Source organism: Toxotes jaculatrix, chromosome 13 (genome assembly GCF_017976425.1).
Source record: "Toxotes jaculatrix isolate fToxJac2 chromosome 13, fToxJac2.pri, whole genome shotgun sequence".
NCBI classification, from domain to species: Eukaryota; Metazoa; Chordata; class Actinopteri; family Toxotidae; genus Toxotes; species Toxotes jaculatrix.
In genome coordinates, this window is record NC_054406.1 from 4460317 (window position 1) to 4486072 (window position 25756).

Here is a 25756-nt window from a genome sequence, read left to right on the forward strand (position 1 = left end):
AATTTGAGTTATTGTGTGTGCAATAACGAACAAAAGTTTGGTCCTGAATTGTATATTACATCTTTTTTTTTTTTTTAGAAGAAAAAGATCTTTAGAGTCACAGTTGACTGGTATATTTCTCTGCCACTGAAGTCAGCCTATTAAAAAATATTCAGGAGGAAATCAGTTGTGTGAGGTGTGCGGTGTGAGGTGTGTGTCCCTCTGAGAGCTGGGGGTAGTTATATACATGACACAGTAATACAATTTTAATTTATTACTTTATTGATATCGCTGCAGTGCTCCTACTCTAGTAGCATGTTCTGGCACAGTTTCAACCACTAATGGAGAATACTATCATGAAAATCTAAACCTCCTTTGAAATAATCAAAGTACATCCTTTTACTGCAGGGACCAGGAGTGACAGCAGGTGGCAGCAGCGTCATGGAGCCTCACATGTGATAAACAGGAGAGACACCGAGGAAGAGAAGGACGAAGAAGAAGGCGACCATGTTGATTTAAAGGAAGAAGAAACACAATAGAAGCGATTTATTTCAAGGAAAATTCAGTTATTAAAGCGACTTACAAAGAACGCAACTGATCAGCCGCAAACTGGATATCCCTTGTAAAATAACAGACAAACGAAGGTAGGTTTGCCGTGACTTGGAACCGTCCAGTTTCCGTTAAAAAATTATCCGAGTTGTTGTGAGCAGGCTAGCTAACGATTGTGCTAAATTAGCCTCGAGGCTAACGTCCCTGCTAATCGCGCTATATAGCGTTACGTTAGTGTGAAAATCACAAACAACGTAGCGGCAACAATGTATAACGATACTGTCGTTTAAATTTTACACATATATCTTCATCTTCTGCAAATCAAAAGCTGTTTAAAAAGTTAAGTGCGATTGCTGCAGCGGCTTAGCGGTTAGTTAGCTTAAAGCTAAAACTGATTTCGCTTTAACGGTAGGCTAACGTGGCTAATGTTTCTCATGAGACGCGGCTTAAAAGAAACGATAAACTATTGATTTACAAAGGAAAACGATAATTCAGATGTAATTACGCATTTTGTTTGAATATTTTAGATTTAATTAATGGTAACCGTTTTCTCAAAAATGGGTTTGTATTTGGAAAATTGAAATCTCAACAACTAAAATTAACGTACGTTAATCTGAATGGCAGAGACACAAACCCGACAACCGACAGTTGATATAAGCAGTAATTATGAAAGTAGCTTCAGTCAGATGTAGAGCATTTACTCTAAGTCAGTCTTCATTTTAAATCCTGACCATTTGGGCTTCTTAATCTGCCCCCGAAGACTGCCACCTGGCAAGTTCACCTGTGCAATCTTAAACCAAACCATTTAGTGAATTAGCAGTTAAAGCCTTTCACTGCACTGAACCGCAGCATGGAGTGTTTGTTATCAGCGTTGCAACTAACTAACTTGTTGTCACTGTTGCTTAATTTCCAGTTAATGTGCTGAAACCGATCTCATCACACCACAAGTTACCAAAAACAGAAAGTGACGTATTGAAATTGCTCCTGTCTTCGGTTCCCAGTGTGGTGGACGCAGTCAGAGTTTCTGCAAGTGTTATTGTCACTGCTGGTTTTCCATCATACTTTCATTTCACTTTGGACAGTTTAACTGTGAAACAGGTATTAAATCAAAATCTATGTGGTGTCAAAAACTCTTTAATTGTACTTAGTGAACCCTGCAGAAACCCTGCCAGGTAAATCTGAATGATAGCGAGATACACTGACAATTTTCTGACATGTTATGGACATAATGAATAATTGAGCCACTAAATGGCAGATTAATTGATAATGGCTGGGTGATCGGTCAGCTTCTCATGTTCTGTTTTAAAATCGTTCTGTTGGGTTTCTTTCAGGTGACAAGTTTGAGCCGTTGGCTGACTTTGAGGAGGCAGTGGGGAGATCACAGCCACGCACTCACACTTCACACTTCACACACCGACCTGAAGACCTGTGGTGTCCAGGGAGAGAAGGTCAAACACCTGGAGCAGAAAGGAAACGCACATTGAGGACTTAACAGGGGTGGAAAGCTGTTTTGCTTTGGACTAGATAACCCCCTGTATTACTTGTGTTTTCAGGATCCATTTTTTCACACGTGGAGCGACGTACACCCACACAGTGGAAATAAACGGAGAGCATTACAGACTATATGATTTTGGGGAAAGACTTGTACAAAGTTGGGCATCCTTTTTTTTCGAGGACAGGAATATTGAGCAACTCTTATAGACTCAATGTGGAAACAGGAAATATCGTTCCATTTAGAAACAGAAGTTTAAGTATTGAACTAAGAATATATTGAAGAAGCTATTCCCCAAGTTCTGATTGCCTTAGTTGTTCTATTTCAGGACTTAAACTGCTTTGATACTTGTTCACATATAATTTTTCTATATTGTGGGCAAGTATATTCATGCATATGAATGCAAATTTCTCTTCATTTTGAAGAGCTCTTGTGTAAAAACTTTTTTTTTTTTTTGATGTTCTTGTACGTCAGTCACTCTGTTGTTGAAGGGGACCGAACTGCACGTACGTGTGTATATGTAAATACTACGAATCGACTTCTGTTGTAAAAGCTTTGGACTTAAAAAGAATAGAGAATATTGTTTGTTAATGCTTTATTAAACTTTTTTACTTTTGAAGAGAATTTTTAAGAAGAAAAACCTAAGAGGCAAAAATCTAATACTTTTGAAGAGAAAAAAACAAAAGCAAGGAAAGCAGGAAAAATGGCAACGGCCAGAACAGAAAATGTTGGCCCAGTCGTCATGGGACTAAACAAGCAGAACGGGCAGCTCAAAGGACAGACCAAACCAGCTTCAGTCCAGCCAGCACCCACAACTCAAGGAAAGGCTATGGGTGCACCCCAGAAAGCAGCCGGTGCCCCTCAGGACGGAGGAGGTATCAAGTTTGGAGATGACTGGAAAAAGAGCCTAAAGCTCCCTCCCAAAGACAACAGGGTTAAAACCTCAGTGAGTCAAACCTGACAATGGTTTCTGATCATACTTTATCCTATAAGAGCCTAGCCTATAAATACTTTTGTTCTGTCATTCTGACCATTCTATGTCCACTGTAGGATGTGACCTCCACCAAGGGGAATGAATTTGAAGACTACTGTCTCAAACGAGAACTCCTGATGGGCATCTTTGAGATGGGTTGGGAGAAACCATCCCCTATCCAGGTATGCTTTATTTTACTTAGGGTTATATCATGTATCTTAACCACTAGGCTGTCAGGTGGCTACGAGAAAACCATTGTGTATATGACAGGGCATTATGTTTTTAAGCATGATACTGTTGTCACAGAGTGAGCCGCAAGATAAGATTTTTGGTTCCTCGCAGGAGGAGAGCATTCCCATCGCCCTGTCTGGACGGGACATTCTGGCCCGGGCAAAAAATGGAACAGGAAAAAGTGGAGCCTATCTCATCCCACTGCTGGAGAGGATAGACCTGAAAAAGGACCACATACAGGGTGAGACTTTACTTTTGTCCTTCTGTCCATTGCTCTTGTTTTCTCCATTTATCTCCTCTTCCCATTTTCACCTTCTCTTCATCTACTATCTTCTAATCACACTTCTAATTTGAGCTTTTCATTCATCAGTTCTTCTTTTGCTTAATTGTGTTTTCTCTTGTACATTGTTGTTCCTCAGCCATTGTCATGGTGCCCACCCGTGAGCTGGCACTGCAGGTGAGCCAGATCTGCATCCAGATCAGCAAACACCTGGGGGGAGTAAAAGTCATGGCCACTACTGGGGGCACCAACCTGCGAGATGACATCATGCGCCTGGATGAGACCGGTAACAATCCCCGTCATCGCATTTTATACATAAGGGACCACTGCCTGTGGGCCACGTGCATATATTAATTTTATATATAAATATTACAATATCACACGTTAGTGAGTCCAGTTGGTGTTTTGGGTTATAAACTGGGTTATTTTTTATTCTTTTTAAAATTGGACAATCTGCACTGTACAAAGACACATATTATGATTATTTTCATAATTGAATATTATATTTCCTTTTTTGTAGTTAAAGTAGCCGTTTTAAATTATAAATAATTATAGTTTTATGCCCAGTAAAAACGTAATTCTTTCCTCTTTTCAACATCAGTACATGTGGTCATCGCCACCCCTGGCAGGATCCTGGACTTGATAAAGAAGGGAGTGGCAAAGGTGGATAGGGTTCAGATGATGGTGATGGATGAGGTAAACACGAGCAAAGCTGTTTTAAAAAAAAAAAATATGATGAAAACTCATCGCCTCTAAAAACCTGTCAGCATGCTTCATGTTAAACTGTCTCTGCTTCCTCTCAGGCGGATAAGCTGCTGTCTCAGGACTTTGTGGTGCTCATCGAGGACATCATTGGCTTCCTGTCCAAGAACAGGCAGATCCTGCTCTACTCTGCAACCTTCCCCATCAGCGTGCAAAAGTTCATGGTGAGTAGTTGGCTGGTTGCTGCGCCGCTCGTCCAACCCGATGGCACATGGCCACTTGGTGCCACACTGCAGTCCAAGCTGTTCTCGCACTGCGCCCAGATCAGTGTTTGTGTTTTTCTGTTGTGAACTTTTCTGTGGGCGTCTTCACCTACAGCAGTTCAACGGGCACAGGATATAAATGCTTGAAAATTTTGAAAGTCTATGTGTTAAATACTCTTTTGCAACACAGATTTTTTAACCGTCTGAGGGAACTTCACATGTAAACATTTCCTTAATCCGTGTAAAGTATTACTGATTTTAAGCTCCTACAGTGTATAAAAAACAACAAAACAATCTCAGGTGACTTCAATTTTCAGTTGACTAAGCAGCATCTTACAGGCTGGTATGTTTGTGAAATCACTGTGATTTTGTGAGTTTTTAAATGCACACTCTAAACTCTTCATTCCCCACGTTTCTTTGCCGCAGGCGAAGCACCTTCAGAAACCCTACGAGATAAACCTGATGGAGGAGCTGACTCTGAAGGGCATTACTCAGTACTACGCCTACGTCACTGAGAGGCAGAAAGTCCACTGCCTCAACACACTGTTCTCCAGGGTAACTGACTAAATCAAAATCCATTTTCACTGTTTGTGTATTTAACATTTGCATATTTTGTCAGTTGTGAGTTGTTTCCTCGCTTATCTTTGTTGCTACCCAGCAGCTGAAACTTATTCATTGCTGGGATTTTTTTTTGTTTTGAACATCTGTTGAACATCCTGTTTCATTTTCCTCTTTCAGCAAGTGAATTTGCTAACTTGCAGTTCGTTTCAGAAACAGCCTTCAGGTCAAAAGGTTGACGTAATGATTCATAACAACGTCTTTACGTCCCTCTCTTCCCTCACAGCTTCAGATCAACCAGTCAATCATTTTCTGTAACTCCACTCAGAGGGTGGAGCTGTTGGCTAAGAAGATCACTCAGTTGGGCTACTCCTGCTTCTACATCCACGCTAAGATGATGCAGGTGAGACACAACTGAGAAGAATGTCGCCTTTTTGTGTGTTTTCTTTTTCTCTAATCGTCGCTATTTGTCATCTTACATTTTTACTAATTGAATGTGCTCAGATTTCGTGTGTTGCTGAACAGATATCAGGCTCCTTTATGTGTCAAATTGCACAGTGCATGGCTGATATTCTCTCTCAGAGCGTCTCATGGCTTGTATGTTTTCAGGAATACAGAAACCGCGTGTTCCATGACTTCAGAAATGGACTGTGCAGAAACCTCGTCTGCACAGGTGAGTTTCTGTGTTAGACTTTAAACAGAACAGTGTATAACATTTCAAAACAATGCATTTAAAGTTGATGTTGCTATTCTAATGCACTGATCTATTTTTCTGTATTCCTCCTATAGATCTCTTCACCAGAGGTATTGACATCCAGGCTGTCAACGTCGTCATCAACTTCGACTTCCCTAAAAATGCTGAGACTTACCTCCATCGTATTGGAAGATCAGGTATGTTCAGTCCTTAAAGCTGTGAACTGCTCCATTGTGTTTAGGCTTAATTTTTTCATTTGTAGAAACAGGTTTGCAAACAGGATTTAGAAAAGGAATCCAAAGCGAAATCAGACAAATCAGAACATACGCAAAAAGGATCAGTTGCTTCTTTTAATGCAATACACGTTTGTCATTTTTGCACAAAGGCTTTGTGTTTGTGTACGAGTTCTTTCTGTGGGACGACATACTCCGCTCCATCTGCACTGTTTGCTTTTCACTGTGACAATATTGGATGTTTTCCAGGACACAGGATTTGAACTGGCTTTCATTCTACTATAAATTAGGACAAACACTCACAGTAAACCCTGTCAGGGTTATGAAAAGATTAAACAAATACAATGGGTGAGGGATGTCATAATGATTTTTTTTTTTTTTTTTTTTTCATCTCTTAAACATTCTCTTTCTCTCAGGGAGGTTTGGTCACCTGGGCTTGGCCATCAACCTGATCACATCAGAGGATCGCTTCAACCTGAAGGCCATCGAAGACCAGCTGGTGACCGACATCAAGCCCATTCCCAGCAGCATCGACAAGAGCCTCTATGTGGCCGAGTACCACTCAGCCAGCGCTGACTGTGATGTGGAGGAGGTCGAGGAGAAACCAGGACGCCCACAGGATAGCACCTAAAAAGGTGAGATGCTTCGAGATCACCTTGAGACTTTTGTTGCGTAGAAAAATGTCTCGTCTTCCTAATCCGAGTTCTGTCTTCCTTCCAGGACATTAGGACACACCGGGCTTTTGCACAGACATCAGCGCTTGCACACAGTCTTCAGGCAACTCTTCATTTTCACATTTCTCCCTCATTTTCAGAGCCTGACAAGTGGATGTAAAGGCTGTTTTTATTTTCAAGTATTTCCTTAGCTTTTCCTCAAAGAGAGCTGCCTCATTCTTTTTTTTTTTTTAAATTAACAGAGAAAGTTAAATGATCTTGTTTTGCACCAAACTCAGAAAGGACCATTCACCCTGTGATTCAGCTCAGAGAATAATTTTCCTCCTAAAATACATGTGTGTTAGACAGCAGTTCAAATGAGTATCAGAGCTGTTTTGAAACGGTCGCCCTCGGAGACTGCGTTCATCGCCAGCAGCAAGGTTGGTCAGTTTTTAATGTTACAATGGTGCACATACACCAGCCATCGTTCTGTCCACTTACACTGCTGTTGTCACTTAAGTGCCTTACTTACTCCCTCGTGCACTCATCCGTTCATGGATCCACCCATCCATTCTGCTGTCTTCTGTCACGCAGCAGAGTACGAGCACAAATAAGATGAACTAAATAGTAACCCGATTTTATTTAGACGTCGCATTATGCAAGGGAAAAAGACACAGTATACACACGCGCTCCCTCCTGCTGAGGGGTGTGTCGAAAAACACGGCTCAGACTCCTTGAAAACCATCCTGAATGTGAACGTTTATTTTTTAATGTGAACGTTGCAATAAAAAAAAAAAAAGGGCAGCTTTATTTAAATACTGCGTGACTGTTTTTCCCTCTCACTATGAATAATACACGAGCGGAGTCAATATCAGAAGACGGCCTAAAGACACAAGCCCTCATACTGGTTCATGGATGTCAGCCTGCAACCACACAAGCAGCACGGGAAAATGAATAGCAGCCACGTGCTTTTATGGATGTCGCTGGTGAGCTCGCCTGCAGGCTGTTGTTGTTGTTGTTTGGATGTTCTCTGACATTAAAAACAAAAAACAAACCCCAAACAAATCACATTTGGCTGGTGAATACTGTAAAATCCATCCGCCCCTGTAGCTGGTAGATGAATCCTGATGAAGGTTTCCTATCCTGCGCAGGACTGATGCATCAGAGACGGTTCAGAACAGTTCTGATAGACATTTCTAAGCTGAGAATCAAAAATAGTCCAAGAGATTAAAGATTCACAGGGTTTTTGTGGAAGTTGGTGCAAAACAATAGTTTGAATTTTCTTTCAGTTTCTTTTTCCGCTCACATCTTTAGGTTTCACAGGTACAATGCGGAAACATAAACTTTATAAAGCAAGAATCTTTCAAATCCAGTGGTAAAAATTTCTTTTTATGCCCCACCTTGACAAAATTGAAGTTGGTGAATGTATCAGTTGCCAATGTAAACTCTGCAGCCCAGTGGTTGAACGCCAAGCTCTTAAGCGTGTTTCACAGTTGTCGTTTGTATTGCTGCTGTTGCATCAGAAACTCCACTTTAGGCTTTTATGAAATTATATAAAGCGTAGGAAAGGGTGTTGAAACCTGCTCAGTCTATAAAGGACCACATTCACCTTCAATTGGACGACGACTAAAGTCACAAGACGTGTCAGCTTTCGAATCTGCAGCAGCAGCAATATATATATATATATTTTTTATTTTTTTGCTTTGGTTATCCTCCCAGCACAGCTATGTTTTATAATTGTAAAAATGTGAGAATTATCTTTTTTGAGGGTGGGCTCTGTTTTTGAAAGCAAAATTGTAGCATCTTTGAACAGGCAGCTGTGACTTTTCTTTTTTGTCCTCCCCTTACAGAGCATCACTAATGATAAAAAAAAGACAAAAAAGAAAGTATTTTTGCTTTTTAAGATTTATTTTTGATGTTGCTTAAAGCAGTTTGGCTCTGTGAGGCTTTAGCACTGGGTAACTTCTGGAGGTCTTTTTTTTTTTTTTTTTTTTTTTTTTTTTTTTTGTTGGGTGGGTTTGCAGAAGCCAAGTATTTTATCAGATGCTCTCTGGGCATCTTGAATCTTTCCCACTCTCTGGTACTTAAATCAACGACAAAAGTTTTGATTTAAAGTTGTTTTCCACAAAACAAACGACCTTGTTAGCGTCACGTTTTAAGTGCCAGAGAGAGAGAGAAGTTTATAGAGGAGAGAGTTTCTGGAAAGTCTTGAAGCACTGTGATCTTCTCGAACCTGTTCCACGTTCGTGTGACGGATGATCAAAGTGCTGTGGTTTGTTTTCAGCAGCTCAGTCCGTTTTCCCCTAGGGCAATCTTTATACGAGGTGTTATGAATCATTTTGAGGAAACGGTCGTAAATGATTCATTGTTTACACTAGTCGTTTACAGTTTAAAAAAAAAAAATACTTTGCTTCATTGGTGGAGGAGGTAGAATTTATTTCATTTCCCCTTTTTCCCCTTGAAATAGATTTTCAGGATTTACATTGAAGCAAAACCAAAAAAGTGTGTGCGTGTGTGCGTGCGTGCGTGCGTGCGCGCGTGCGTGCGTGCGTGCGTGCGTGTGTGCGTGCGTGTGTGCGCGCGCAGGGGAGATATTCAGATGTGTGTTTGCATGAGGGAGGAGGTGTGTGTGAGTGTGAGAGTGAGTGAGAGTGAGAGAGTGAGGGATGTAGACGACTGCTTGAACAAGGTGTATGTGTTGACATGAGAGAGCATGAATTATGTGTTTTCAGCTGTGACAGATTGTTTTGTTCAGAATCTCAACGTTTACATGTAGCTTCAGTGAAACTTAGATCTGGATTAACAGCTCATCTTTGGGAGAATCAGATCAGATTTCAGTGCAGTTGGGGCCAACTCGGTTACTCCAGTCCATGACAGTTCATTTGAAATAATAATGAAACTGTCCTGTTGACAGTTTGAGGCTGCATGTGAGCGTAAATAGTTGTATGTCAGTTTTTTTTTTTTCCTCTGTGCTTGTGTTTTTGTTGGCGATGTCTTAAATAACAGTTTGGGTGTTTACAGTTTTCAGGGATGTGATTTTTGTTATCCGTTTCTCTCCTTCCATCTCCCTCCTCCTCCAGGAGTCTAAGTTCCAAGGACGTGAATTTCATTTCTAATGCGAAATTTTCCACGTTTTTCTGTTCTTCTTGATGTTTTGTGTTCACATCCCTGACAGTCATTCCATGATCTCCTTTGTGCCCCGGAAGCAGAGATCGGACAGATGTTTATTTCTAAACTTGTCAATAACTAGTGGAAGCGATTTTGGACTTTTTTTCCTTTGTTCACTTTGAGCTGAATATTAAACGCCATCTCAGACTTCTGCCTATAATTTAGTCCAGAGACGCTCAACCCCTTAAAGGAAAACTACTCTTAATTGCAACCTCTGTTTGTTTTTTTTTTGGTCGCTCCAGGCATCTTCTCTGTCAGTCATGATAACATTTTGCTCACCAAAGTAATTCTGGATTTAAAAAAAAAAAGCCAACACTAATACAGAAGAAGAGTTTTAAGATCACAGCACTGTAGAGTGTAGTGAGAGAAACGTCATCATAACTGACAGAAGTCGAGACCGGAGCCTCAAAAAGAAGCTCAGAATTTGTCTGTCAGTGGTCACAAAGGAGCTGATGATGAATGCAGTTATGAATGTTGAGTGACTGTTGATTTTGTCATCTGATGTTTTCTTTGTCTGTGTGTGTGAGTGTGTGTGCACGGACCTGTCAGGTCTGAAGTGCTGATGGGGTGGGAGGGATATTTGTCAGACACTTGTTTAAAATGGGTAAATGTTTAAAAAAAAAAAAAAAGAAAAAAAAGAAAGGGTGGGGATTTGGGTATAAAATGTCAGTTTTGGCATTGATGCTTTGGGCTCTGAAAATTCTCAATTGGTGAAATTCAAAAACTTGGCTTAAAAATAGTATTAATGGCTGAATTGCCCCTAACATTTCTGCTGTGCATTACTAAAAAGGAATTGGATGTCTTACTTTGCTGCACTAATGTAGACTCGCCCGCGCTCCAAGGCGGCAGTTTCAGCCCAATTTAATAATGAACTCAGCAGATTTGTAGTTGTAAGCTGAGGATAAAGTGACGGCATTATTTCTCCTGCAGCGTGGACAGAAAACAGTGACGTTTGGACTCTTAATTGGCTCTCAGATACTTTAGGTTTGTTTGTGGCTAAGGATAAAATTACAACAGTATTTCCCTACAACATGGTTAGAGAGGAGTTGCAATACAGAATGACTGAATTGGCATGCAGACATATTGGTTCAGTCGATCCCTCGTACTTAAAAATTCAGCTTTCTTTTCAAAACCAAACCCCTTACGTAGTCAGTCTTTTCAGTTGTGTTGTTTGTAGTCATTGTTACCTTGGTGGCATCATTTGTTGATGTTTTGGGAATGGGTAACTTAGTTTTCTTCATCATTGTCCCATATTTTTTTTTTTCTGTCGTGCAATTGGGTTAAAACTCAGTAATGACTTTGATTGGGCGGTACTGCAAAAAACATTTTCTTTTTGTTCCTTGTTTCCTTATAAAAAAAAAATGCATTGAAGTGGCACAAGATATTTCAGCAACTTGTGTTAATCACTCTGTCCTCTACTGTTGTAACAGAAATATGCAGGGACTATAAAATTCAATAAATTGAACAGAAATTCACATTGACTGCTCTTCCTTTCTCCACCGTTTGATTTCACACTTCTACTGCCATGTGGTTTAAACAGACCTGTATTTACCTGATGATCTGACCAAATTCTTGAGGCTGGATGAACAGTTTAGCAGTTGATTTATCTTTTTACTTTATTAATCCTGCCATCATTTATCCATAAAAGCATACTGTGCTTACAGGGAGCATACAGTGAAGGTGAAGCATTTAAAGTCTATACATGCTTTACATAAAGCACGATAAACATTTGAAAAAGCAACACAAACACACAAACTTTTTTTTAAAGGAGATTAAAAAGTTATGAACAGACATAAATACAAGAACACACCTGTAAAATCCAATACAGCAGCCCTGAAACTAAACACGTGAAGCTCAGTTTTTGTTCAGTTAATCTGTCTATACTTAGTGCTAACAAACCATTATTTGGCAAGTGTACAGGTGCGCTTAATTGTTAATTGGCAGTGGGGTTTACAACTTATACATACAGGTGTGTACACCAGTCCCTCATTAGTCTGTACGGTGAAAACATGACGAGCTCCGCAGCTCCTGAAAGCCGCTGTTGTGTGTACTGTAGCTGTAGAAGGTGAGAGGCGCTGTTGTGTGTCCGACACAAACTCAACAAAATGACTCTCTCGCGACCATTTGACCTTGAAGGTATTTCTTACGAACATATCACTACCGCCGCCCTTCAAGCTGAAAACCCACTGACGCTCAAAGGTCTCCACCAATCGGTGAGCAGAGCTCGTTTCAATTAGCCAATAGTTTTTGAGCAGGAACATTACATCACCAAAAATAATCACGCCTTCGATTCTTCACCCGCTGAGGCTGATTGACAGGTATTACTGCCAATCATTTGTGAGGGTCCCACCCTAGCATCCAATCAAGACGTGTTTGGAGAAAATGGGCGGGCTTTAACGTCACTCACGTCTTCTTCTTTGGTGCAAAGAGATTCAACTTCCGGCTGCATCGTCCTCTGGAAATTACAACGTGAGTAGCGAACGTTAGCTCGGTGTTTTATAAAACGTGTTTTTTCACAGGGGATACATGGATATGTTTGCTGCTTTTTCGGCAGCGGTTGTCTGACAGGCTGGTGTTTGTTTCCCTTCAGCAGGAGCAGCTGTTTGTCTTAAAGCCGTTAGCTGCGGGCTGGAAAGCTAGATTAAACGGCAGCAAGGAGCTAGCTTACGTTACGTTTCCATACGAGCTTTCATTCAGAACATTCAGTACATCTTATAACCGAAACATTTGGAGGCCACTGTTTTCTTATGTATTCCCGTCATGTAACGTTATTATTGTTATTATTATTATTATCTTATGTCAGCCGGTCCTTCCTACCTGCTGTTGCGCTACCTTCATATGAATGAACATGATGTGTGTGAAAGGTTAAAGGGACACTCCACCAATTTTACACATGGAGATCAGCTTGCTTATTACACATTGTTAGTTCTATCTTTAATCTTTAGTCTTTGTCAGCCATATATTTAAATATATATTATAGTTTAGTTGGTCTGTTTAGTTATTTTATGATTGAAACAGATTTTTCCTAAAGCTGTGAAACATCTGATTTTACACTTGATAAGTGAGAAGTCCCTTAAAAAACAAACAAATATGGCTGCCTCATTCAAGATGAATAGATGCCGAAATTTAATGGATATGTACTAGATGTATATCATCAGTGCACTGATGCTTTTACTTTTATACAAATTCTGTCCAATTCTGCTACTAATGATTTTAAATCATTTTTAAAATGATCTTGAAAACAGTTTTCCTTTTGACACTTTCTTTCTTTATCCCTTCATTTCCTCACTGGCATTTCAGCATGGGCAGTGTTTTGGCTGCCAGTTCCCCCAACCCTCCACCACCAGCCTCTGGCGGTGCTGCTGCCCCCGGGTTGACGGTGCCGCCGGGCTTTGGGATGCCCCCCGTCTCCACAGTTATCCCTTCGAATGGAGCATCCTCCGGACAGCAGGAGCAGGCAGAAAACCCTTTGCCTAACCCGGGAGCGTTTGATGAGTGTCATCGCAAATGCAAAGGTAAATGGAGATAATTAAGCAAGTTCACATGAGCCAAAATAATACCTGTACTACCTGAGCGTATCTTATCTGCACCTGTTTTTCTTTTCAGAGGTTTTCCCCATGCAGATGGAAGGCGTCAGGCTAGTTGTCAACAAAGGTCTTAGCAATCACTTCCAGGTCAGTCAGCTTCCTCTTACATTAGAAATGTTTACGTACATGAATCAGAACAGGCTGTTGTTGTTTTTCTTGCCAGTGGATATTGGATTTGTAAAGCTTAACTACATCTTTATAGCTGGAACACTCTGTAACTGAGCTTGTGAGCCCATGTGCCTTAAACCTAGGTTCACAATGGGTCAACCAAAGGAGCAAACTACTAATGTGTTCATGGTACATTTTTTAAATTTGTTAAACTTCCTTTAAGGTGAATCACACCGTGCTGCTGAGCACCATGGGCGATTCCAGCTACAGGTTTGGTGCTACATACGTTGGATCAAAGCAGACGGGTCCAGCAGAGGTAAGCGGCAGCGACATCATTGTGATTCTCATTTGTAAGATGTTTATATTTATATTTTGAATTGTAATATGAATGAACTTCTCTTTTTATTCAGTTTTTTCCAGTCATGGTGGGAGACATGGACAACAGTGGCAGCCTAAACGCCCAGATCATTCACCAGATCACCAACAGAATACGATCCAAAGTGGCCTTCCAGGTACATTTATTAGTAACGTCTGCTGCATGTTATTAATTAGATCTATTAATTGGCTTATTGTAGATATATATTTTATTGGAGTATAACTTGACCAATAAGTAACAAGAAACTGCAGAACAGGAAAGCTAAAGATGTGATAAATAAATTTAGAAACAGCCTGAGATCAGTGGGAAGTTTGTTTTTACAATGTAAATGATTATGTATCTTGGTCAGAACTTAAATAACCAAATTACAGAGATCTTTATCAAAATTGTTAGTGTGTTATGTGTTTTATGTTAAAGGAAAAAAAGTTGTCCTCAGATGTTTTGGGTTTTTTTGTTTTATCTTAATCTAAAAAAAAAAAAGTATTGGTTTTGGCCTTAAAAATCCAGGATCAGGGCTACAGTGTTAACTTTGTCAAAATCTGTTATGTCCTCAGACACAACAACAGAAGTTTGTGAACTGGCAAGGTGATGCTGAGTTCAGGGGAGAAGATTTTACTGCAACCATTACACTTGGAAACCCAGATGTCCTCGTTGGCTCTGGTAGGTTCATCAGTCAGTAATGCAGCAAAAAAGGTACCTTTGATCTTTGCTTAAATTATGCTGTAGTTGCTTTTTACTGTTCCGAAAAGCAGCTGTCTGATTCAACCAAAACAAAGATTTCATCTGAACCTGAACACCTCCTGTTGTCTTGCTGTTGTCCACCTGACAGGTATTGTTGTAACACACTACCTCCAGTCCATAACGCCGGCTCTGGCTCTGGGAGGGGAGCTGGTTTACCACCGCAGGCCAGGAGAGGAGGGCGCAGTGATGTCTTTAGTTGGCAGATACACAGGTGAGGCGCAGATTATTGTGAGTTTGTAGTCTTTGTATTTGATAGAGCTCGACATTTTACTTGTTGACTTGAAAAATATGTTTTTTAATCCACCTGACCTCCCTCTGCACAGGCAGCAACTACATCGCCACGTTGACACTGGGCTCAGCGGGAGCTCATGCTTCTTACTACCACAAAGCCAATGATCAGGTAACCTCCTCTCTTCATCAGACTCAGGTCAGATAGTTCCTGAAAACCTCAAACATTTTAGGTGATTGCTTTAAACGTGACTTACAGCGTTCGCTTTCTGACTCTGGTGTCTCATACATGTTTGTGGAGTTTTGTCCTGCTGCTGTGCCTTTTTTTTTTTTTTTATTGTGTGTTTCTTGTTTTGGCTTCGTCCAGATCTAACTGTCCTCTGTTCTTCAACAGTTGCAGGTCGGTGTGGAGTTCGAGGCGAGCACACGCATGCAAGACACCAGTGTGTCATTCGGTTACCAGCTAGATGTGCCTAAAGCCAATTTACAGTTTAAAGGTAGCGGCAACATCTTGAACTGTTTTCTTTATTAATTCTTTTATTTGTTGTCTTTCTGAGTTATATAAAGACCTTTCCTGTGTCTGTTCATTAAATATGAAGCTGTAGCCACGATAACACAACACTTGTTTCAATGTCTTCATCAAACTCTTGGAAAGAAAGTGAATAATTAAATTTACCAAAGTGTTGAACTTTTCCTTAAAGAGCAATTTTTTCATAGTTTTCGGGGCAGTAAACATATATCTTTAGACATTCTATGTTCTTATCACTTTTTATGTCCTTTTTTTATAATACACTCGTCTAATACTGTGTTTTTATCGCTTCCCCAGGTTCAGTAGACAGTAACTGGATAGTTGGTGCGACATTAGAAAAGAAGTTGCTCCCTCTGCCGCTCTCTCTGGTCCTCTGCTCCTTCCTCAACCACCGCAAGAACAAGTTCCAGTGCGGCTTCGGCGTCACTATCGGTTAGACTGACTGAACGGTTCACGACCTGCAGACGGACTTCACAGAACAGACAGACCTGCTCTGGACGAACACACTATGCCATGTGCTGTACACTACTGTGTGTCCCATCACCTCAAACTGTCTCCGACCTCTTTGGCAGATTCGGTTATTGTGTTATTCCTTTCCCTAAATCATGATTCATCGGATGTGAGGCGCAGAAACACTGAGTTAATTATTAACACAAGTTAATAATGTAAATCAAACGACTTCAGTCCTTCAGTTGCCTGAATGATCAGAAGTGTAACAAAGATTAGTCAGGACTTTGTTGACTGGACTCTCGACATGAACACACAACCCAGTAGGCGGTACAAAGACATAACACATGACGTAACAGAATTATAGAGCTCTTTGTTTTTGTCACTGAGTTCAGTGCCTGTCGCGTTTTGTCTTGAATTTTATTCTTTTTTTTTTTTACTCCTGTCTCGGCGTGCAGTGAATGAAATTGTCGTCTTTTGCTTGTTTAAAGGTGACTTGTTGGTTATCAGGAAGGGGTGTGCTGTACTGTATTGTCACGTTCACAATTCATCTCTTGTTTTGTTGCCTTTTTTATGTTACATGCATTTGGAACCGTATATATGACTTGTATATACCTCTGGGAAACTGATAAATACCATTTCTTACAAAAGCTGCATGTCTCGGTCGTTGTCCTTCAGTCGATGTTGTCTCTGCTGAACAGTGAGTGTATGCGAATTTCACAAGGAGGACTTTTATTTTTCGAGTCTGTTCAGATTTTATAACCGTAGATCCCAGATCCATGCCTTTCACACTTTCCCAAATAATTTTAATTAAAAAGTTTGTGTCACCCCCACCAGCTGTAATCCCAGAAGAAAGGAGGTTTTGTTAAATGAAACAGGTGTTGTACAGGTGATGTTGTTAGCCAAAAATCAGTCCCGAATCTCAGTGGTCACGGTACGAAAGGAGGACAGATGGATCAGTTCACCTGGAAATGGAAATGGTCTTTTCCTGAGGTGATTAAAGCTGCTGGAATTGGAAGTGGAATTTCCAGGAGCATTGAAGTTGTACTTGAGGCTTGTGGCGACTGAACACTGTACTCAGACTATGTGGTGTATTTTTTCTTTATTCTTGCAAACTTATTAAGACACTGAAATACAGAATTTGATTGTCAGGTTTTATTTAATAATTTATACTTTGGGTAAAGTTGAAATAAATATTTGGAGCATGGAGGCTTGAAAAGCAGCAGTGGCTCTGAGGCCTGTTTACTGGGTCTTCTTAGTGAAGGACTCCCACAGAACAGCCAGCTGAGCCTGCAGGTCCTCGGTGCTGGCGTCCAGCTTGGCCTTCAGCTCCTCCCCGTACGGAGCCAGGTTCTGCTGGATCTCCTGGGTTTTCTGGGTCAGTTGGGTCTCAAAACTCTGGGCCATGGGGATCATGCTCCTCTGAAACTCCTCCACACTCTGCTCCATCTTCTGCTTCATCTCCTCGGTGAAGGGAACCATCTGGGCCTGCAGCTCGTTCACGCTCTTATCCAGCTGCCCCTTCAGCTCCTGGCTCTTCTGCAGCAGGACGGCCTTCAGGGCCTCTGGGTCCATGGCCTCGGCGTAGGGGGCAGCTTCCTTCTTCAGCTCCTCCACCTGCCTCTGGACGTGTGCCACCAGCTCCTCGGCGTAGGGCTGCAGGTTGGTGCCCACGGCGGTCAGATCTTTCTCCAGACGAGCCTTCAGCAGCTCGGCCTCCTGGTTAAACTGAGTCATGAAGTTCTGGGCCAGAGGAGCCGCCTGAGCGCGCAGAGCAACGATGTACTGATTGACTGTGTCAGCGCTCTGAGAGATCCTGGTACTGTAAGACAGAAAAAAACAGTTATAAAGTGAAACACATAGTATATTTCTGTTGGCTTTTTATCAAGCTGAGACTCTTACTTGACTTCCTGTCCCAGCTCAGACTGTCTGATCTGCCTCAGGGTGTCCTCAGCAGTGAGGGTCGCTTTAGCAACGTAGTCCCAGAAAGCATCTTTCACCACCTCCAGGTTGCTCTTGGGAGGCTCCTGCCACAGGATGTTGGCGTTGCAACCTGTGGATGAAACAATGGACGTTAGAGCAGAGCCTTAACATTTGTGGTGGTTTACATGAATCCAGCTTTTAATTCAGAGAGAAAATTCACTCACCGGAGAAAACAGCAAGTGCGAGAACCACGAGTACCTTCATGATTGAACTTGACTCTGTTGGATAAAGAAGATGCACAGTTTAAAAAAAAAAAGTGTGTGTGAAACTGGATAAACTGAACATTCATTCAGAAACGAACTTCAGAAATATTTAACGATAAAACCATTTACCTTACAGAGGCAGCCTGTCTCTTCTTCTTCTCTGTCCGATGGCTTGTGTGTTGTGCAGATGCCCGTTCACAATTTTTATAGCCATATTCAAGGGTAAAGTCCTTCTCTAGTTGCCCCGCTGGACATATTCTTGTGACTGCTGTCACTCCACGTCATATTGTAAGTGTCATCACTTCTTCATCCTTTCGTACGTGTCTTCTGACATCGGAAATGGTTGAATGATGATTTATAATCTGCCGTTTCAAACAGCATCACGTGCAGCAGTTACACAGAAAGAAGAGGGACATTCAGATCATTTAAAGTAGTAATGCACTAACATTTTTTAAAAAAGTACAGGAAAAGTTCTGCAAGTGGGTGTTTCTTAAAAGAGTACTCCACCCATTTAGCATCACACTCACTATACAATCAGGTATATGAACAAGCATCACTAAAGTTCAGTACACAGTATACACACAGGCACTGGCTAATTATCAAATCAGATGTGAATGAAAGTTATTTAAAGAAGGTTTTTCAAAGTAAAAGTATGGAAAATTTTTCTTTGCCCTCTTTGCCCCCTGAGACAAAAAAAGATTTGTAAACCTGGAAAAGCAAAGTCTGAGTCCTAATGTGATTGTTTCAGTGATGACGTTTGGCCTCATGTCACAGCCGAGGGAGACTCTGGTTAGCTCTGATGTGACCACGGGAGAGGAGCATGGTGCCCCTTTCTCTCATCGTCTCCTCTGATCCTTAGAGAATCTGGTGCCACTGTACATTTCATATCCAAAACTAATACAGACTGAAACAGAAGAAACTGTAATTAAACTGAATTAAATATGGATTATTATGGATTTAGAATATCTTTGGATTTTTTTGCTTGTTTGTTTTTGGCTGCACTGAAATACATTTTTTTGTCTTCTTCAGTTTAATGATTTTTAAACAAAACTTATGAGTAAAACATTTCAAGGTCTTTGTATGTGTCATCAGAAAAGAGCGGGATGTTTATCAGTAGTTTCTCCTGAGAGGAAGACTTTAGCTGCTCCGTCTTATCAGTTTGTCGGGAGGGAGCTGCTGTATAAGGAAACCAAACATTCTTCAGAAAAGATAATCTGCAGGTCAGATTTAACAGATGGATCAAAGTCCTGCTCACGTTTCACTGACCTATAAAACCTCAGACCACAACACTTTGTCATTTCAGTAAATCAGAGTGTGTGTGTGTGTGTTTACTCTGAGCAGCAGAAGTTACAGCAGAGTAAACAACAGAAACAGGCTTAGATAATCATATTTCACAACAGAGTGAAATAGTAATAAACACATTATCTTATCTGCAGACATTTTTTACACTGAGGTTTCTGTGTCACAGCTCATCACTGTGTTTACACACGTAACATACGAGTAACCTGAATTCATGTCTCCTCAGTGGTTTTCACTTATTTCAATTAAAGAAGCACTTCTATTATTTCTCATGGCTTTATAGAAAAACATTTTTTTTCTCTTTTTGTTAAGTTTTTCTGACAAAGAGCCGACAGTGTCACATCAAGACAAATAATACAGAGACTGGTTGACTCAACAGCAACTGATGCCTGAACAATTACAGAATAAAACCAAAACCTTATTAAAAAAATGTTATCTTTATGAGAGTAAGTTAAAATCTTGCTCTGAAACTGGAAGGCATAAAACGACATGTACACGAGGTTCCATCAGACAGAGCTGATGTCAGGGGCCGGCCCTGCTGCCGTGATGTGGAGGCAGTGGTGACAGCACGACACTCAGCTCTGGACTTTACTCCTCTGCTTCCTCCACTCATCTCAGCAGCCTATATATTCTCAGCCACGGACTGTGCAGAACACAGAGTCAGTTTCCAACAACTCACCGACTGAACATCAGGTAAGACGCCAGCGGCAGGGCGTCGCCTCTGAAGGTCAGAGACATACATGTGAAAAATAACCATGGAGAGCTAACACTGTGTGTTTCCTTTCAGCTGCAGAGTCAGTCATGAAGTTCCTCGTGGTGCTCGTCCTCGCTGTTTTCACCGGTGAGTTTTGTAGTTTGGGTGAAAATTGACATTTTTAGTGTGTGCACCACTTAAGATTCGGTCCTCAGAGGCAACGTGTGACAGCAACTGTTTGAACCTCTTGTTTTTTTGTTTGTTTTTTTTCATCAGGTTGCAATGCCAACCTCTTGTGGCAAAACCAGCCCAAGCGCCAGGTTGACATGGTGAAAGATGCTTTCTGGGACTATGTTGCCAAGGCAACCATGACCGCTGAGGACTCCCTGAGGCAGATCAGACAGTCTGAGCTGGGAAAGGAAGTGAAGTAAGAGTCTTAAAATGACAATGATGATTGAGGACCTAATGAAGCCTCGAAGTAACTTTGGCTTCAAATCTTAAATATTTCTCTAGAAAATTAAAACGTCTGTGTTTTATGTTCATAGAGAATAAAATGTAATAATAAAATATTAAATATTTGACAATAACTTTGAGAGGAAATAACAGGAATGTTTCTGTTTGTGTCTCTGCAGCACCCTCATCTCTGAGAGCACAGACGCCGTCAACAAGTTCAGCGATGCTCTGCGTACTCAGATGGCTCCTCTCACCCAGAACTTCATGTCTAAGTTTACCCAGGAGGCCGAGCAGCTGAGGACCCGTCTGGAGAAAGATCTGACCACTGTAAGCTCCAACCTGCAGCCCTACGCTGAGGAGCTGGTGGAGCAACTCCAGAGGCAGGTGGAGGAGCTGAAGAAGGAAGCTGCCCCCTACGCCGAGGCCATGGACCCAGAGGCCCTGAAGGCCGTCCTGCTGCAGAAGAGCCAGGAGCTGAAGGGGCAGCTGGATAAGAGCGTGAACGAGCTGCAGGCCCAGATGGTTCCCTTCACCGAGGAGATGAAGCAGAAGATGGAGCAGAGTGTGGAGGAGTTTCAGAGGAGCATGATCCCCATGGCCCAGAGCTTCCAGACCCAACTGACCCAGAAAACCCAGGAGATCCAACAGAACCTGGCTCCGTATGGGGAGGAGCTGAAGGCCAGGCTGGACGCTGACACCCAGAACCTGAAGAAGCAGCTGGCTGCTCTGTGGGAGTCCTTCGCTAAGCTGACCCAGTAAATGGACTAACATCTAAGCTGGGTTTTGAATTACTCTCTCCTGCCTTGTCGTCAGGGAACTCTGCTGAATCAGGACAGTGTTTATGGGACAGATAAAAGTACAATACCTCATTTTCTATGTTTTTTTTATGCTCTCTCAGGGGCGACCCTCTGACATGTCAGTATTTTTTCTTTTGTGTGACTGTGTACAACCATAAGGTGTTATCTGTAAAACAACAATAAATAGGTTCAATGAATTTTATGTTGTCTCGGACCTTTGTTGATAATCGAAATGGGAAACTCACAGAAAGGTTTAAATTGACACATCTAACTATTGCTGTCTCATTAAGGGATGTTAGTGTCAGTGTGATCCTACGAGTTTTGAGACAGAAAATAACACAGTGTCTCTCTTACAGAGGAGAAGTTGAATTCATAAACAGTAAAATGCACCATTCAACACACTTTGGGGTTTTGGTTTTACATCCTCACTTGGTCTGGTGTGACCAGAAGCTGGTGGAAACTTTAAATAGATTGTGCCTCATCTCTGGCATTACAATTCTGCACTTTCACTATTTACCACCGTCTTGTCACTGAATCAGCAGTGACTGCTGTTCAGCACCATGGTCTTGCTTTAACTTCAACATCTACTGTGCGGCTTCAAATTGACATTAGTCCTGCAAAAAAAAAATCGAATCAAATCAACAAAAACATAAAGGAAGAGGCAGAGCAGCATCATGAAAAGAAGATGTGCAAAATAAAGAGTGCATCAAACAGCAAAACTAGGCTGCATTTTCTTCTTTTGTTTAAAGGACTTTTAGAGGCCTGAAGAGGTGAATTTATCCAGTAATTTACTAAAAGTAAAACCAAAGATCAGAACAGGGAAAACATATTTTTCCTGCTATTATATCTTACTTATCATCTCACAACCCCTTAGATCTGTCCAGCAAAGGCTTTTGAGAGTCCAAGCAACTAGGAGGGAAAGCACTGCCTTCACTTGTTCATGTCAATGCACTCAAAGCTCTCAAATGCTGCCCATGAATCTCCTGATGGTTATTAATGTATTTAACGCCTCGGGTCTGTTTATTTTAACAGTTGGACCAAAAGTTAAACTCCATCTTTACAGATAATAAAGTTATTGATCAATTACCCTGCTCTGTTCAGAGGGTACAGGAAGTTATTGGAAGGTTTCCCATCATATAAGAGCCGTATAAATACAGGCTGTTCTCAAAGCAGACTATGAACCAGATCAGCTTGACAGTGATTTGTATCTGGGGAGTGACTTTTGGCCTTTTTCCTGTTGGTGTAACAGTATCATTGTGCTTGTAACAGACAAGGACAGTGTGAAAACCAGAGTTTTTTCTCATTATGTCATGGCCCTGTCACAGTTTTGTACACTTTGGAAAGAGCTGTGTTTAATTTCAGGAACCGTACTAAACTGTTAGTGCTTAAATAAAACTATTCCCTCTGTAATTCAGAGGTTTTAACCTTATACAGACTGAAAGAGCTGAGATCAGATATTTTGGTGGCTCCTAATTTCTGACCTGTGCTTGCATGTGTACTTTCAGCGTGCGACGTGGAGCCAAAATAACACACACAGCAATAAAAGATGACAACAACACAGTTCACGCTGGGAACTTCGGACGCAGGTCAACAATCCGTCTGGCATTTATTGGATCACATCAATGCCACCCGAGTCGTATAAATACTGAGAGACAAGCTCAGTCAGTCTCATAGACGTCACAGATCAGGATCACTGAGGTGAGATACAAACAGTGTCTTTAAACCTTTAACAGCTGGTTGCTCTTGTAGTAATTTTGATTTGTTTTTAAAGTGTCAAATTGTTTGCAAAGTTCATGTCTATTTAAATTGGATGTGTATAGAGTTTGATTTTTTTTAAAGTCTTGAAATTCATGTTCAGTGGGTGAAAATTTTGTAAGTAAAGTAGTTTTTCTAAAACTCTTATATCAGCGTTGAGGTAACTGGGTCTTATTTATGATATTCCAGGTGTCCTTTCTTTCTGGTCATCATGAGGGTCTTTGCTGTAATCCTTGCACTGGCAGTTTTGTCAGGTAAGTTCAAAATTTCCACTTAAAAATAATAAAGTTCTTCAATCTCATTTTATTTCCCATTCAAAAGCTTAGGAGCCTTTTTTTTTTCTTCCCAAACCAGGCTGCCATGCAAGAAGTGTGCCAGACTACCACTGGAAGGACACCTGGGAGGACTCCGTTGACAGGTTTAAGGATTATTTCACAGATCTGAGCACAAGGACAGATGAGATCGTGAAGAACATCAAGAGCTCCGAGATCAGCAGGGAACTAGAGTGAGTGAAATTCACATCGCGGTGGTGAATTCAGGAATATTTACCAAAGTAATAACCAACCTTCTATGACCTCTGTGTTTGTGCCATATCTTCACGTACCTGCTCCAACAACCATCACTACAGACTATATATTTATCATGTTTACATATTATTAGGGTTTTAATCTGCAGAACCAGTTTAAACAAATATTCTGTGTTTGGTCTGAAATAGTGAAGGATCACTGCACTCAAAATTTTAAAAAATTGCATGACAAGCATAAACAAAGCTCTGTCAGACCTCTGGTTATATAACAATACGTTCTGGACTCAGCTGAGTGTGAGGAGTTTAATCAGCATGTGTCAGTGAGGTGAGACATGTTGAGAGCGGCCGACTGAGGCCCAAGTCTCAAGTCTCAAGTCCACTTTTCTTGGTTTCGTCTCAGCTACTGTTGGATCTTTATAACACCTTTTGGTTTAAATTGGTAGATTTTTGGATTGAGTTCTTGGACATGGAACAGTACATTACAAACACAACTGCAGCAAATAGATCAACATCTCTGCTGAGACTTAGAAAAGAGTTATTTTTACATTATGAAAGACAACTGTTATTTTCCTATTCCAGTCTTGCAAAACGCCTTTATTTGCTCTAACCTCAATCTTGAGCCCCCTGTAGACCCAGACTACTTCACAAAAACACCAACAAAACCCCCTAAAACCGTCTGCCTCACGCCCCTTACAGCACCCTGATTCAGGACAGCATGTCTGAGCTGGCCATGTACAGGGACGACCTGAAGACCAAGCTGGCTCCCTACACTCAGGAGGCTGCTGATCGTCTGGGCCAAGACCTGCAGCAGCTGGGCGATAAACTCCGCGATCACATGGCTGAGGCCCGGGAGCAGATGGAGAAGTACACCCAGGAGCTGCAGACCATGATGGAGCAGAATGTTGATGACGTCAGGGCCAGGGTCTCCGCCTACACCCGCAAGATGAAGAAACGCCTCAGCAAGGACACACAGGAGATCAAGAGGTCAGTGAAACAGTGAGGAGGCAGATGGGGCACTCTGTCCAGTAAGACGCTCAGATGGTTTTACAAACTTTTACTAACCAAACTTCTGAGGATTTTTGATTAGTTTATTGAGTTTTATTGGGTTCTATTGGGAAGATTTTCAAGAACTTATGAACAGTTTCATTTTGCATGTTTTCTTCTACACTTTAAATGTTTTAAAACTAATCTATGTTTTAATTGTTTGCTTTTAATGTGTGTACCCAGAAAAGTAGCATTGATACTGAGTAGATAATGCAGTGATCTTTGGGTTTTGCACTGTTTGAAGACATTATTTTGCAATTTTCTGTGACATGTCAGAGACAAAAAGATTAAAGAGTAATGATAATAACATTTGGGTGTTGTGAAAAAATTATTATGTATTATCATGTACATGTTTGGGAGTCAGTCTCATGGTTAAAAACAAAAATCTGTCCTTTTCTCAGACATGCTGCTGACTACTTTGAGATGCTCCAGACCCGTACCTCAAACAACATGGAGGAGATGAGGACACGTTTTGATCCTTATTTTGCTCAGGTGCGTGACAATGCACAGGCGAAGATCACCACTCTGAATGACCTGCTGAAGACCCAGGTGGACAACATGAAGGAAAAGATTCAGACCACAGCTGAAGACATCAAGGTGCGTTTCGACAATACGGCTCAAGGCGTGCGATCCACCCTGGAGGAGAAGATGGAGGAGGTGCGCATCTGGTTTCAGCCTTTTGTCTCCATGATTAGGGAGAACCTGTAAACCCTGTCATCAAACAGCCTGGACTGACAGTTCATCCACCAGTTTCAGCATGAAAAATCACCTGTAAAAAGTTTGAAAGGACTGATAAATCAAAGGCTCTCAGTCATGAAAATGGAAGTTTTTCTTTTGTCACAAATGTCCACCACAGTCTGTATGTGTCTCTCTATCACTTAAAGCTATTCAATAAAAAAAAGCTGCTAACACAATGTGTAGAAAATCATTGGTCATCAATTGTGTCCAAACTGTGCACATTTACACCCTTGTTCTAACATCTTCTTGCCTAAAATTGTTTGATATTAAATGATTAAATCCAGTAGGTGTAAGATTTAAAAAAAAATAAAAATTCTAATAAGTTAAAACTTATGCTGTTAGAATTTTTTCAAAGATGCTATAATAAAAGCAAAAACCTATGTCCCCAGTTAACATTTACATGCTTGTTTGAAAGCCATCTTATTTTGCCCAAAAGAAAGCAAATAAATAAAACAAAAAAAAAAAAAGATGTG

The 25756-nt window shown here is 41.1% G+C and overlaps 5 protein-coding genes across 6 annotated transcripts; 4 read left to right on the forward strand and 1 right to left on the reverse strand.

Annotated features, from left to right (window-relative positions):
• Positions 1-465: 465 nt before the first annotated feature.
• LOC121191654 (probable ATP-dependent RNA helicase ddx6) lies at positions 466-11250 on the forward strand. 2 transcript variants are annotated; one of them, XM_041052925.1, is made up of 14 exons: positions 466-623; positions 1442-1626; positions 1860-2966; positions 3071-3175; positions 3336-3465; positions 3644-3790; positions 4106-4200; positions 4308-4430; positions 4896-5024; positions 5314-5430; positions 5637-5700; positions 5817-5918; positions 6371-6589; positions 6675-11250. In XM_041052925.1, the coding sequence occupies exons 3-13, from the start codon at positions 2724-2726 to the stop codon at positions 6583-6585; spliced, it is 1470 nt and encodes a 489-aa protein (XP_040908859.1). In that variant the 5' UTR covers positions 466-623; positions 1442-1626; positions 1860-2723; the 3' UTR covers positions 6586-6589; positions 6675-11250. The 2 variants fall into 2 exon arrangements, with proteins under 2 accessions (XP_040908859.1, XP_040908858.1); XM_041052924.1 differs by lacking the exon at positions 1442-1626.
• Positions 11251-12206: 956 nt separating this feature from the next.
• tomm40l (translocase of outer mitochondrial membrane 40 homolog, like) lies at positions 12207-16860 on the forward strand. The gene is made up of 10 exons (XM_041054252.1): positions 12207-12244; positions 13076-13290; positions 13382-13449; positions 13694-13786; positions 13881-13982; positions 14401-14506; positions 14676-14798; positions 14911-14987; positions 15210-15312; positions 15642-16860. Exons 2-10 carry the CDS (start codon positions 13077-13079, stop codon positions 15779-15781), a joined length of 1026 nt encoding a protein of 341 aa, XP_040910186.1. The 5' UTR covers positions 12207-12244; position 13076; the 3' UTR covers positions 15782-16860.
• Positions 16861-17033: 173 nt separating this feature from the next.
• Positions 17034-17984, reverse strand: LOC121192199 (apolipoprotein A-IV-like). Its single transcript, XM_041053780.1, has 3 exons — positions 17939-17984; positions 17694-17844; positions 17034-17613 (listed from the first exon to the last, which is right to left on the reverse strand). Exons 1-3 carry the CDS (start codon positions 17976-17978, stop codon positions 17034-17036), a joined length of 771 nt encoding a protein of 256 aa, XP_040909714.1. The 5' UTR covers positions 17979-17984.
• A 1900-nt stretch (positions 17985-19884) lies between these two features.
• Positions 19885-21386, forward strand: LOC121191417 (apolipoprotein A-IV-like). The gene is made up of 4 exons (XM_041052553.1): positions 19885-19969; positions 20064-20117; positions 20247-20397; positions 20603-21386. Exons 2-4 carry the CDS (start codon positions 20078-20080, stop codon positions 21180-21182), a joined length of 771 nt encoding a protein of 256 aa, XP_040908487.1. The 5' UTR covers positions 19885-19969; positions 20064-20077; the 3' UTR covers positions 21183-21386.
• A 1445-nt stretch (positions 21387-22831) lies between these two features.
• apoea (apolipoprotein Ea) lies at positions 22832-25459 on the forward strand. The gene is made up of 5 exons (XM_041052552.1): positions 22832-22918; positions 23165-23229; positions 23330-23480; positions 24198-24485; positions 24947-25459. The coding sequence occupies exons 2-5, from the start codon at positions 23187-23189 to the stop codon at positions 25251-25253; spliced, it is 789 nt and encodes a 262-aa protein (XP_040908486.1). The 5' UTR covers positions 22832-22918; positions 23165-23186; the 3' UTR covers positions 25254-25459.
• The last annotated feature ends 297 nt before the right edge of the window (positions 25460-25756 follow it).

Excerpts from the sequence above, each read along its gene's own strand:
- LOC121191654 (XM_041052925.1), top strand. The coding sequence starts at position 2,724 with ATGGCAACGGCCAGAACAGAAAATGTTGGCCCAGTCGTCATGGGACTA. Across the intron at positions 2,967-3,070 it reads ACAACAGGGTTAAAACCTCA|GATGTGACCTCCACCAAGGG; the intron begins GTGAGTCAAACC and ends TGTCCACTGTAG. Across the intron at positions 5,431-5,636 it reads TCCACGCTAAGATGATGCAG|GAATACAGAAACCGCGTGTT; the intron begins GTGAGACACAAC and ends GTATGTTTTCAG.
- tomm40l (XM_041054252.1), top strand. The coding sequence starts at position 13,077 with ATGGGCAGTGTTTTGGCTGCCAGTTCCCCCAACCCTCCACCACCAGCC. Across the intron at positions 13,450-13,693 it reads GTCTTAGCAATCACTTCCAG|GTGAATCACACCGTGCTGCT; the intron begins GTCAGTCAGCTT and ends ACTTCCTTTAAG. Across the intron at positions 13,983-14,400 it reads GATCCAAAGTGGCCTTCCAG|ACACAACAACAGAAGTTTGT; the intron begins GTACATTTATTA and ends TTATGTCCTCAG.
- LOC121192199 (XM_041053780.1), bottom strand. The coding sequence starts at position 17,978 with ATGAAGGTACTCGTGGTTCTCGCACTTGCTGTTTTCTCCG. Across the intron at positions 17,845-17,938 it reads CGCACTTGCTGTTTTCTCCG|GTTGCAACGCCAACATCCTG; the intron begins GTGAGTGAATTT and ends TTTCATCCACAG. Across the intron at positions 17,614-17,693 it reads GAGCTGGGACAGGAAGTCAA|TACCAGGATCTCTCAGAGCG; the intron begins GTAAGAGTCTCA and ends TCTGTCTTACAG.
- LOC121191417 (XM_041052553.1), top strand. The coding sequence starts at position 20,078 with ATGAAGTTCCTCGTGGTGCTCGTCCTCGCTGTTTTCACCG. Across the intron at positions 20,118-20,246 it reads CGTCCTCGCTGTTTTCACCG|GTTGCAATGCCAACCTCTTG; the intron begins GTGAGTTTTGTA and ends TTTTTTCATCAG. Across the intron at positions 20,398-20,602 it reads GAGCTGGGAAAGGAAGTGAA|CACCCTCATCTCTGAGAGCA; the intron begins GTAAGAGTCTTA and ends GTGTCTCTGCAG.
- apoea (XM_041052552.1), top strand. The coding sequence starts at position 23,187 with ATGAGGGTCTTTGCTGTAATCCTTGCACTGGCAGTTTTGTCAG. Across the intron at positions 23,230-23,329 it reads TGCACTGGCAGTTTTGTCAG|GCTGCCATGCAAGAAGTGTG; the intron begins GTAAGTTCAAAA and ends TTCCCAAACCAG. Across the intron at positions 23,481-24,197 it reads GAGATCAGCAGGGAACTAGA|CACCCTGATTCAGGACAGCA; the intron begins GTGAGTGAAATT and ends CGCCCCTTACAG.